This window comes from Rhinoderma darwinii, chromosome 2 (assembly GCF_050947455.1).
Source record: "Rhinoderma darwinii isolate aRhiDar2 chromosome 2, aRhiDar2.hap1, whole genome shotgun sequence".
Classification (NCBI taxonomy): Eukaryota; Metazoa; Chordata; class Amphibia; order Anura; family Rhinodermatidae; genus Rhinoderma; species Rhinoderma darwinii.
In genome coordinates, this window is record NC_134688.1 from 21,077,465 (window position 1) to 21,091,606 (window position 14,142).

General features: G+C 42.6%; 1 protein-coding gene across 2 annotated transcripts in view; it reads left to right on the forward strand.

Moving 5' to 3' along the window:
• LOC142742050 (glutamate carboxypeptidase 2-like) overlaps positions 1–14,142 on the forward strand; it is a 136,345-nt gene that overhangs the window by 25,102 nt on the left and 97,101 nt on the right. The window contains exons 1-2 of one of the 2 annotated variants that reach the window (XM_075851450.1): positions 4,777–4,994; positions 11,844–11,952. In XM_075851450.1, the coding sequence (XP_075707565.1) occupies positions 4,871–4,994; positions 11,844–11,952 (233 nt within the window). In that variant the 5' untranslated portion in view covers positions 4,777–4,870. Of the gene's footprint in view, positions 1–4,776; positions 4,995–11,843; positions 11,953–14,142 lie in introns of those variants that run through there. The other variant, XM_075851452.1, reaches the window with a different exon arrangement.

Here is a 14,142-nt window from a genome sequence, read left to right on the forward strand (position 1 = left end):
GCACTGATGTATTATACCTGCACTGATACATTGTACCTGCACTGATACATTATACCTGCACTGATACATTATACCTGCACTGATACATTGTACCTGCACTGATACATTATACCTGCACTGATACATTATACCTGCACTGATGTATTATACCTGCACTGATACATTGTACCTGCACTGATACATTGTGCCTGCACTGAAGTATTATATCTGCACTGATACATTATACCTGCACTGATACATTATACCTGCACTGATACATTATACCTGCACTGATACATTATACCTGCACTGATACATTGTACCTGCACTGATACATTATACCTGCACTGATGCATTATACCTGCACTGATACATTATACCTGCACTGATACATTGTATCTGCACTGATACATTATACCTGCACTGATACATTATACCTGCACTGATGTATTATACCTGCACTGATACATTATACCTGCACTGATACATTATACCTGCACTGATACATTGTATCTGCACTGATACATTGTACCTGCACTGATACATTATACCTGCACTGATACATTATACCTGCACTGATTTATTATACCTGCACTGATACATTGTACCTGCACTGATACATTGTACCTGCACTGATACATTATACCTGCACTGATACATTGTTCCTGCACTGATACATTGTACCTGCACTGATACATTGTGCCTGCACTGATACATTGTACCTGCACTGATACATTGTACCTTCACTGATACATTATACCTGCACTGATACATTGTACCTGGACTGATACATTGTGCCTGCAATGATACATTGTACCTGCACTGATACATTGTGCCTGCACTGATGTATTATACCTGCACTGATACATTGTACCTGGACTGATACATTGTGCCTGCAATGATACATTGTACCTGCACTGATACATTGTGCCTGCACTGATGTATTATACCTTCACTGATACATTGTACCTGCACTGATGTATTATACCTGCACTGATACATTATACCTGCACTGATACATTGTGCCTGCACTGATACATTATACCTGCACTGATACATTGTGCCTGCACTGATGTATTATACCTGCACTGATACATTGTACCTGCACTGATACATTGTACCTGCACTGATACATTATACCTGCACTGATGTATTATACCTGCACTGATACATTATACCTGCACTGATACATTGTACCTGCACTGATACATTATACCTGCACTGATACATTATACCTGCACTGATGTATTATACCTGCACTGATACATTGTACCTGCACTGATACATTATACCTGCACTGATGTATTATACCTGCACTGATACATTGTACCTGCACTGATACATTGTGCCTGCACTGAAGTATTATATCTGCACTGATACATTATACCTGCACTGATACATTATACCTGCACTGATACATTATACCTGCACTGATACATTGTACCTGCACTGATACATTATACCTGCACTGATGCATTATACCTGCACTGATACATTATACCTGCACTGATACATTGTATCTGCACTAATACATTATACCTGCACTGATACATTATACCTGCACTGATACATTATACCTGCACTGATACATTATACCTGCACTGATACATTATACCTGCACTGATACATTATACCTGCACTGATACATTGTACCTGCACTGATACATTATACCTGCACTGATGTATTATACCTGCACTGATACATTATACCTGCACTGATACATTATACCTGCACTGATTTATTATACCTGCACTGATACATTGTACCTGCACTGATACATTATACCTGCACTGATTTATTATACCTGCACTGATACATTGTACCTGCACTGATACATTGTACCTGCACTGATACATTGTACCTTCACTGATACATTATACCTGCACTGATACATTGTACCTGGACTGATACATTGTGCCTGCAATGATACATTGTACCTGCACTGATACATTGTGCCTGCACTGATGTATTATACCTGCACTGATACATTGTACCTGGACTGATACATTGTGCCTGCAATGATACATTGTACCTGCACTGATACATTGTGCCTGCACTGATACATTATACCTGCACTGATACATTGTGCCTGCACTGATGTATTATACCTGCACTGATACATTGTACCTGCACTGATACATTATACCTGCACTGATACATTATACCTGCACTGATACATTGTACCTGCACTGATACATTATACCTGCACTGATACATTATACCTGCACTGATGTATTATACCTGCACTGATACATTGTACCTGCACTGATACATTGTGCCTGCACTGAAGTATTATATCTGCACTGATACATTATACCTGCACTGATACATTATACCTGCACTGATACATTATACCTGCACTGATACATTATACCTGCACTGATACATTGTACCTGCACTGATACATTATACCTGCACTGATACATTATACCTGCACTGATACATTGTATCTGCACTGATACATTATACCTGCACTGATACATTATACCTGCACTGATACATTATACCTACACTGATACATTATACCTGCACTGATACATTATACCTGCACTGATACATTATACCTGCACTGATACATTATACCTGCACTGATACATTGTATCTGCACTGATACATTATACCTGCACTGATACATTGTACCTGCACTGATGTATTATACCTGCACTGATACATTATACCTGCACTGATACATTATACCTGCACTGATACATTATACCTGCACTGATACATTGTACCTGCACTGATACATTATACCTGCACTGATACATTATACCTGCACTGATTTATTATACCTGCACTGATACATTGTACCTGCACTGATACATTGTACCTGCACTGATACATTGTACCTGCACTGATACATTATACCTGCACTGATACATTGTACCTGCACTGATACATTGTACCTGCACTGATACATTGTACCTGCACTGATACATTGTGCCTGCACTGATACATTGTACCTGCACTGATACATTGTACCTTCACTGATACATTATACCTGCACTGATACATTGTACCTGGACTGATACATTGTGCCTGCAATGATACATTGTACCTGCACTGATACATTGTGCCTGCACTGATGTATTATACCTGCACTGATACATTGTACCTGGACTGATACATTGTGCCTGCAATGATACATTGTACCTGCACTGATACATTGTGCCTGCACTGATGTATTATACCTTCACTGATACATTGTACCTGCACTGATGTATTATACCTGCACTGATACATTATACCTGCACTGATACATTGTGCCTGCACTGATGTATTATACCTGCACTGATACATTGTACCTGCACTGATGTATTATACCTGCACTGTCCTACTGCTGTATTTAGCTAAAACTAGATACAATTGCAGCAAACTCTCAGCGGTGAGAAGTATTAGGCCTGTACACGTTTCATCGTGCAAATGTAAACAAGAATCTTCCCATTCACTGACAGAAAGCAGGGCTTTTAAAAAGATAAAGTATTTAACCACTGGAACTTATCAATCATTCTTCTGGTGTAAGGGCACAAAATTTTGCACAACATTTTGGGGATTTTTGTGGCACTTGTACAGTTCCTGACACTTTACCAAAAAGTGGACCGGGCTTAGTGGAAGGGGACGGGGCCCTCCACAGCCCAAATCATTTACTATTATTTTCACCAGAAATTTTCGTAAATTATAGAGCAAATATACTCTAGCTCATAGCAGGTATAGATTGGACTTTCTGGTGCACAGACGGCCAGAGATGCGCCTCATTTTATTAAGATACATTTTAGTAAAATAGGCGCATCTAACTCCAGCGGTCTTTAGATTAAGACTAACGTATGACACCCCGGTCTTAATAAAACCCCCCACAGTCTATTAGAAAGTTGCAGAACTTTTCCTTACACAGTGGAAATTCCCTTTTGCGATCGTTTTGATGTCTGCGATTTGTATTTTAACACCAGCGTCCTCTTCATAAATTTCAGGAGTGAAGAGGATTTTTTTTCTTTCAGTGATTTTGAATCTTTAACATCTGGAATCTTCACCATTAGGCAAAATTCACACGTAACAGATTATCCGCAGAAATCCGCAGCGGCAAATCTACACCAAATTATACAAATTTGGGTGTGGATTTTGGTGCGGATTTCCCTGGCTCTCCTGTGGTGAGACGTTCCTGTTCCTCCACTGCTGCTCCAGAGACCGGTGGGGGACCGGAGAAGTGTCACCACGGGAGCACTAGGGGATTGTTAGGGTGCATTTACATGAGACATACGTGGTAAAAACTGCATCAAAATGTGCAAATTTTGTAAAATTTATTTTTCACCTGTAAAAACTGTGTGGTCGAAAACGGCATCGCAAAACCTTGGGCAGTTTCAATGCAATTTTTTATGCGGCACCTGCGGATGTTGCTGCGAATCCGAATAATTATGATTCGATTGCCATTTTTTGGGGGAAAATCTCCCAAAAAATCAGTGCTTTTTCCGCACAGAAATTTCTGAAATTGCAGACTGAAAAAATTCTAAATTTCTGTGCAGAAAATTCTGCAACGTGTGGATGAGATTTGCTACTGTATTTCACTGTGGATTTTCCGTGGTAAATCTGGACGGAAAATCTGCAACATTTCCGTCCTGTGTGAATCCGGCCAAGCTAGTGAACTCAGTTATGAAGATTGCTCATTGGATTGGATAGGACAGGTTACTTCTATATGTATGGGAATGAGCTGGGAACTTTGCCCTGGTAGTCAGCCAGGCATACATAGCAGAAGGGAGGGCTCGGCATTAATTGGGTGACGTTCCTCTGGAAGCTGTTAACTTCCCAAGGTCTGGCAGGGGTTTAGTATTCTGGGCAGTCGTTTCCCTCCCTACACGAGGCCTCTATGTGTCAACAACATCCACACCACAAGAGAAAATGCTGAGACTGCTGGGCACTGATGACTACGAGGTGGGCACCCGGATCAAGGGCTTGGGCGTCCGCACTATCTGCACCCTGGCCTTGGGTGCTGTGGGATTTCTTCTCCTAGGATTCATCATAGGTAAAGTAGCACGATAGTACTTTGCCGCTTTAATCATTATAAACATACACTGACTACTATATGTTTGCACTCAGATGTAGCAGAGCTGTGTTTGTCAGATGTCGCAAAATAGATTTTGCGCTACAGTATGTACAGGTTGAGTCAAAATTCATTACATGTCATTATGGTATTGTACTAGACCAGTAGCCTTCAAACGGACTCTCTGGCTGTTGCAAAACTACAACTCCCAGCATGTTTTGACAGCCGCACCATAGGAGTTGTAGTTTTGTCGTACGGGGAGAGCCACAGGTTGGGGACAACTGTATTAGGCTTTGTTTACATTACTTTTTACCACTACATTTGGTGAATGACTAAAGAGGGTCCTTGGCATGGATTGATATTGTTTTTGCGGTTTGGATCAGTATAGAAGTTTTACGCTATTCCATGCAGCGGGTATACAGCAAAAAATGTATTCCGCCTGGTATTCTTTTTTTTACAGTGGGGTCCTATGTGCGACGTCTGCTTCTGTATCCCTATAGAGTGGTATGCACCGGAACCTACCGTTAGCGTAATACGGCTAGAAATCCCCCGACGTCTATCTCACAATGCAAGTGAGCACAATGTGAACAGAGCCTTAGGTCAAATGCACAAGATGCGTATTACGTGCAGATTCGCCACCACGCGTATATTCCTGCGGGACATCCGCAGCGTGATACAGTACCAGCAAAGTAAATTAGATTTCGAGTAAATCTCATCTACACGTTGCAGATTTTTTTCGGCACGTAAATTGGCCGGCGGTGCGTATTTTAAAATCCACAGCATGTCAATTTATCTTTGAATTGTATCTGGCAAGTTTATTAAAAAAGAACTCATCAAGATCCGCAGCATAAAACCGCAGCTATTTCCACATCAAAATGTAAAAGCAGAACCTAGAAATGCATCGAAAAAATGTTAGATACGGATTTCACTTGCGGAATTACCTGCGTTTTTTCTGCACCAAATTATGCAACGTGTGCATGTAGCCTTAGGGTCCGTTGACAAATATGCAAATCTAACAAGTAATTACTACATAATCCACGACAGAAATCCATGGCTGACAAAGATCTGTGCAGAATTTTTAATGTTGCACGTGAACGGGATTGCAGAAACTTCATTCATATTCATAGGATGCGATTTGTCATCGAAATTGATGTGGATCTTGGCATGGAATCCGTCTCAAATCTGTCAAGTTTGAATGGAGCCTTTGACAAATAAGTCATTACCATTATATAGAATACCTGATGTGCCACCTTGAAGAAGTTGCCCAGTTTAGAAAACCCATTTTCATATGCCCTATTAGGAAATTCTGAGTTAATAGAGGGTGGTCCTCTTTTCAGCACCTTCATTTCCCTCTTTGCCAGAAGGGAGAACGGTTACAAAGAGTGTCCCTTGCTGTGGAGGACCTGTCCTGTATTACACCGAAAACCTATTCATATGAATTGGCACTGTGTAATACTTCCTTTCCCCTGTGGTGGTGCTACAGAGAAATTGAACACTTATTGTCAGGTTTACACACAGATCACAGCTGATCGCTGGTGGTCCTAGCTGGGGGACACTTTGGGATCTGCTTATTGTCAAGGAATCTTTCTAATGAGTAGGGATTATCAAAGCGGAGCTCTCCTTTAACCCTCCACCATCCTAAATAAAGTTTAATAATTTCAACACTAAGGCTGCTTGAATTGTACTAGGATCCTATGGTGGTCTAAGACCCTTTCAGTAGAATCACTGGAGGTCCAGGTATTGCGTCCGTATTACGACTGTTAGAAAGTTGGCTTAGTGTTGAAATAATTAAACTGTGAATAGGGTGAAGCTGCAATACAGACACCTCTTATGTCATTATGTTAGTAATTTGCTTTAATATATCTGATCAAAATTTTTTTCAACTGTTTTGGTTTTAAGGTCTCCAGTAATTTTTGCAAAATTTTTTTGCATTTCTCTACAATTAAAAAATTAAAGTGAGCCGCCACTCCCAGGACAACATTTTAAATAGAATGGTGTATATGGAATAATAATATCTGATGCCCTCCATTTCTGACTCTTTGCTATGAATCCGCCGTTTTTGGATCCCCTCTGTGCTGGCTGCAGCACTTCTTAGGGCACGTTCACACGTGGCGGAATTTCACTTAAATTCCGCTGCGGACACTCCGCAGCGTTAATCCGCAGCGGAGCCGTTTGTCCATTGACTTACACTTTAATTTAGCAGTGTTCGTTTAGACGAGGCGTAAAATTCCGCTGCGGAGCATAGGCTGCGGAGCGGAATTTGGTGTCCGCAGCATGCTCTGTCTGTTGCGGAGCAGTGGCGGACTCATGGCGGAATTTCTCCATTGACTTCAATGGAGATTCAAAGTTCCGCAATGAAGTCCGCAGCTGTCATGCACATGTCATGTGTGCTGCGGATGCGTCTTGCTTTTTTGACATGACATTTCTTCATTCTGGCTGGACCTATGTATTTCTAGGTCTACAGCCAGACTGAGGAAGTCAATGGGGCTCCCGTAATGACGGGAGCGTTGCTAGGAGACGTCTGTAAATAGTCACTGTCCAGGGTGCTGAAAGAGTTAAGCGATCGGCAGTAACTGTTTCTGCACCCGGGACAGTGACTACCGATCTCAATATACATGTATCTGTAAAAAAATATAAGTTCATACTTACCGAGAACTCCCTGCGTCTGTCTCCAGTCCGGCCTCCCAGGATGACGTTTCAGTGTAAGTGACGGCTGCAGCCAATCACAGGCCAAGCACAGGCTGCAGCGGTCACATGGACTGGCGCGTCATCCAGGGAGGTCGGGCTGGATGCCGAAAGAGGGACGCGTCACCAAGACAACGGCCGGTAAGTATGAAAATCGTTTACTTTCACTAGGGAAAGTGCTGTCCCTTCTCTCTATCCTGCACTGATAGGGAGAAGGGAAGCACTTTTCCCGCAGTCCGCAGCAGCCAGTCCGCATCAATGTACTGCACATTTTGTGCAGATCCGCAGCAGAATCTGCAACGCAGATTCTGTGCGGCATTGATGCGGACAGTTGCGGAGGAAATCCGCCACGTGTGGTCATGCCCTTATTCTACGAGTCTGGGACACTCCCACTGTTCTCGGATTGGCCAGAGATGCTCACGTGAGCAGTTTTATCCAATCCATGAACAGAGGGAGTGTCTTAGATTCAGTCTGAGAAACACTGTGGCCATTTTGAGACAACACAGAGGGGACCCTAAAATGGAAGATCCACAGCAAAGGGTCACGGTTGGAGGTCACCAGGTTATAATAATCTATATACCCCATAATATATATAATTTTGTCCTGAGACCGGAGGGTCGCTTTAAGCAACTTTGCAAGTAGTCTTGGTTAACAATAACCTACAATTTTGTGTATGCAGCTCCAATGCAGACCTATGTGTCTCCATGGCTTTGTGTCACCTTCTCATACTATTTGGAAGTTAGCAATAAAAGATGGCAGAGGAATTCGAGGAACTCATGACTGCAGGATCAGGGTTTGTTTGTTTGTAGTCTGTAACCATGGAGACACATTAGCCTGCATAGAGCTATATACACAAAAAGGTAGACAATTTGCAAAGTTGCTTTATTTTATTATTTTAGATGCATTGGAGTAATACAAAAGTTGTTACATAAGTTTTCACACCCTTTTAGTTCTATTTTCATGGCCTTGCAGGCAGGGTTGATCGGAGTGCTACTCCGCTTTAGACGTGTTAATGTCACAGCACTGTTGTTCGTGAGCTCAGCATCTGGGAGTGAAAGAGTTAAATCCGACCTGCAGTTATTAGTGGGGAAAGAACAACATTCTGCTGATTTTCCTGGTTGATAGTCAGGATGGTGCTTTCCTACCATCAGGCCACGCACTCCTTCATTACCACAATAATCTGCTGTGTATCAGTAAAAGAAATCTAAAAGTGCATTCATGTGCGGGATTTCAGGGTGGCAGGAAACCATGAGCGTAGCTGGGAAAGTGCACCATGAGCGTAGCTGGGAAAGTCGGGCACCAGGATGTGCCAACACGCCACTTTGCCTTGACCAGGGTATGTAGACGCGGGGCTAGGGCAGGAAACTGAATACTGCATAGACTAAAGATGGCTAACAATCACAACGTCTAGTTCCCCCGTTATCATCCATTTTCAGCATGCATGTTAATTATATGTGAGCGGGGGAAGGGGGTGTGGCGCCGCTTCTCTCAGGAGAAACCACAGAATCAGACAGATGAAATCCAACCTGTCCTATATTTCTCTAATAATAGACATGGGATAAGAATCTGGCAACCCACATAGACATTCGATTTCCAGATCCTGATGAAATTAGTGACAATTTTACAAATCTTTATTCAAAAGTCATTGATATCACATTGCTAGACAGGGTCGTAACTGAAGGGTAGGGGGCCCCATACCACACTTTGAACAAGACCCCCCCCCCCTCCAGATCAGACTCAAGATCAGACATTTAAAAGAAAAAAATTACTTACCACCCCGGTTTCTTGTCTTGGCCCGGCTACACCACAGCAAGATCGGTGATTAGAAGGTCCTGAAACTCGATGTTGTGTGCTGCATCACATACAACGTCCTGACACTGCACCGACCTTGTGTGCCGGAGCCCAATGTGGCAGCCTGTGGGGATATGGGGTGGGCCTGGTCATGTTGCACCCCCAGCGACCACGATCATTACACCACATGTTGTCAATGTTTGATTGGTGAAGGTTATTGAATTGGAACCACAATCAATGTCTAGAATAAAGGGTTCGTGGCCTCATCAGTTTCTTTGTGTCATAACACAACCCTTGACCACTACATAGTGCCGGGTTGGTAGTGGTCGGGTCTTCTACTGTATAGGTAAAAGAAGGGGCCACTAATCCTTGCATTGCGCTGCGTTCCCTTCATTCGAGAGATCGGTGTCGGTCAAATAGGTCGGACCTCCACAGGCATTGAAACAAATGCCATCAATATCTACCCTCTGAAAACCTGTTTGATATCTACGGCCAAGAGAACGTTCCCCGTGAATCAAAACCACTCGAAGTTTATGGCTCAGGGCATTAGTTTCCTCTTTTATGGAATAGAATAACTTTCATGTTATGTAATACTAGCTCCTGCGGGGGGCGGGGGGGGGGGGTGACTCCTTTCTGGGCTGGAGGAAGCCTTCAAAGTCATTACATTCCTGGTACAAAAGGTTGTCGTGGTTTAGGACAGTGATCTCCAACCTGTGGCTCTCCAGAAGCGCATGATGGGAGTTGTAGTTTTACAACAGCTAGAGAGCAACATGTTGGAGACCATGGGTTTAAGATACAGGTTGATCATATGATATTCACACTTAATCTATTCATCAAGGATGGGATAAGGATTTTTGCAGCCCAAACCAAGGCTACAAACTGAATCCTCACACCCAATATGAGCCAATGTCTTCATCTAGTGGTTGTCCCGGCACGGGGTGCGGACCCACTGGGACGTACCGCGTAGCGGGATAGCAGCTGGCCAAACAGGTAAAATGCAAAGTCTATAGTTCAGAAAGGATACCTGAGGCAATGTAGACAGTAGCGGTAGATTCAGGCTAAGATGAAGCTTCGACAGTAGACAAACACCCGGCGGGGTGTGACACAATAGATGCAGCGGAGGGCAAAACACGACTTCAACTCTTGACGGCAGAGAGGCACGGTAGCACGGGATACAGGGTACAGGCAGAAGGAACGGGTAACACTGGGAACTGGAAAACACTAGGAGACCATTTGCAATGACAAACTATGGGTAACACAACAATGCTCAGACAAAGATCGCGAGGGCAGAGCCCCTTTTATAGTCCTGAAGAATTCTGGGCTGATTGCAGTATTCTGTAACTGTGAACGCGAGGGCCCTGCGGTAGACAGTGTCCAGACCAGGAAGTGATCGCCGCCGTCTCTCAGGAGGGAGACGCCACCGGGAACTCACTCGTCCATGGCTGCGGCCGTCAGAGGATAAGTCAGGAAGGCGGTCCGCGGCCATAGACGTTTCAGTGGTTTTATTGCCTAGTGGATTAGTATACATTGGTTTAATTTTTCACTACCTCATGTCCAATGTGTTATGGCCGACTGGATGATGTGCTAGATATTCCCATGAGGTCGATCCACACAGCCAGAGGAGAGGAAGCAATCGGAAGGATTAATGGCCAGTATAAAAAGGCCTTTAGTGTCTTAGTTCTGGTGTCTAGTCTGAGGACATGGTGCCCCATACCAATAAAAATGAGGCTCCTTTCAGGTGTTACTTGACCCCACCGAACTCCTAACCTCCCATGACAGGAGTCTTGGTGGCCCAATACCGGTTTCATGATTTAAGTACAAGTTCCATTTCCTTGTTTGCCAGCTATGTTGTGGAGACCATAACCATGTGCAGGTTCTCACCACCAAAAAACATGGGTGAGATCCACTTGGCTGAACCCTGTTCTCTTGCAATCACATAGACGACCTACATGGTATGTATGCCCTTACTGCCTACCCTCTATGATGCGGTGAATAACGACAGGACTGTCCATGAGATAAGCTAATAGCATTAAGCTTCCGATTCCTGAGCTGATTTCTGATCATAAATAGGGTGCTGTTGACTGTGACTCTTGGGAAGGAGTGACTGTCCTATGACAGCTGCTCAATTTCCTGAAAGGAGCAGCTCTCACCTGAGTTGCTTAGTTTGTGGGTATCCTGCTGTGGGTTCACTCCTGTAGATTACAGTATAGGAGAAACTGAGATGAGTACCATCCCTCATGAGAGACTGCATAGCCTTTTGTGGATATAACACAATATTACACTTTTTTTTATGGGAAACGTACATTTTATGTGAGTTCCTAGTTTTCCTTTATTATATAGTGTGTTTCCATTTAGGATGGTTTGCAAGATCCAGTGGAAGCTCCAGTCCTACTCATGTGCCTCAAAGTATGAGAAAAGCGTTTTGGGATGAAATGAAGGCCGAAAATATCAAACGATATCTCCAGTAAGTGTAGTAACTGTGAAAGTGATTAGAATATGTTTAAAAGATAACATTTTGCATGGACTCCATTTTGTATGGTAGGCGTCCATTTTGGATTGTTGGAATCCATCTTGTGGCCTGAAGGAGCCATCTTGAGATTAATAAGTAAAAAGTAATATGTCAGCAGATGTCTTGAAGCAATTCTATGTTATGTGTTCTTGAATTGAATGTTTTATTACTCTTGTGAGGAGCAGATCAAATAGCCTTGGCCGAAGGAACAATGACATTGTTTACCATGAGGGAAGGGGATTCAGCCCTCTGTTTAAATGATTTAAACTTATCTGCAGTCTCCATTCTCTAGTGAGATAAGAAGTAGAGACAAATTAACTTGTGTCTGTGAAATGTGTGTCTTCTCCATGGGACAAGGTTCAGGCCACCTGGGGCTTGGAGGGTGAAGAATTATTATAATGCATTGAAATATTCTCATTGGCTGAATCAGAGTCATTATCATATTGTAGATGATTGGCTGAAACCAAAGCCGGCACCTTTCCTGTCATTATACTTATATACTTGTTTGGATCAATAAAGATCAGAGAAGGATTTTGAGCATACAAGCATGGTCTCTTGTGTCATCTTTTCTCTCAGATATATATATCTATTACCTATGATTTGGAAACTGGATAAATCACTGGAGGGCGGGTATCGGTTGACATACCCATTACAAATTTCAGTCTAATATATTTTAGCCCATGATTGCGTTAACAGTAACCAAGATATGCTAAACCTATTCTTATAAATTGTTGATCTGAATATGTGAGGGTTAATTCAGTCATTCATTCATATAGTTATTTTTTGACCCCGAGCAGCACATTTTTTCTGTTTCTTCTGGCCCATCATTGCTGACTATGGACCTACAGGACTTGCCCCCCCTTCTCGCCTACAGACTTTGGGCAATGGTTTCTAGATGTACTGATCGTTAGTCTTGGGACAAGACCGGATCAAGGTCTGTGGAGATCACTGGGCAAACCATTGTGTTCAAGACCCTATATGGTTTTTTTCCTCTCAGGGCCTGTTCAGATCAGCGTTGACCTTCTGTTTAAGGGTTCCGTTAGACCTTCCCGCTGGAGGAACCGATGAACATAAAGCCAAACGGAAACCATTTCTTCCATCTGCATTACCATTGATCTCAATTATATTGCTTCCGTTGCAATTGGTCTCCGTTTGTTTCCGTTCCGTAGGGTTTCCAGGTTTTTTTTGCGGAAACAATAGTGTAGTCGACTACTCTATTGTTTCCGTGAAAAAAAATGAAACCTTACGGAACGGAAACAAACGGAGACCAATTGCAACGGAAGCATTACCATTCAGGAATGCAGCAGGAATGCAAACGGAAGCTATGGTTTCCATTTGGCTTGCCGTTACTCGGTTCCTAAGACGGAAAGTTCTAACGGGATCCATGAACGGAAGGCCGACACCGATGTGAACATACCCTTAGACGAAAAGGAAGTGACACTATTTAAAAGAAAACAGCCTAGATGAAAAACAAAAAAATGCAACCAAAATAAAATAAAATATTACAAAACAGTTGCAAAAAAAACTGTCCTATCAAAAGTACCATATAATGAACAAATAAGAGAACCATGTAGTGTTTAAATAATGCCATCACATATCACCCAAATAATAGTTACCCTAAGGAGGATAGTAGAGGCCTCTAGATGGTGAGCACCTTGGGGCATTTGCCCCTTTTGGCCTATAATCGGAACTTGTCTTGGAACTTACTCGGTTCACCTGTTTTTGTTGGTTCTACCTTGTAACTGATTTATTTGATGGTTCTTTCTGTTTCTAGTTCTAAAAATTTTGAAAATCAAATCACAACCTTTGTAGAAGTAGGTGCAAGATAACATTTTTGTAATTTTTGTTTTTATTCTTACTTAGACTAGGCTCCTGGTCCATACAGTGCTAAAACAAAGGGATTTTCGTATTTTTTCACATTCACATTGGATTCTCCGTTACAAATTCGGTCAGATTTGACAGAAACAATAGCGCTGCATGCAGAACCCAATGGACCCCAATTTAAGTCAATGGGGCCAGTCGGGACCAGGTGGTATCTGTCATACGATAGATCTGGCACTGTGCCGTGACGCAGATGTGTACAGAGACTTCCTGCAGCTGTCTACCTAAAATTAACTACATATGTCTACGTTTTTTTTATTTTGT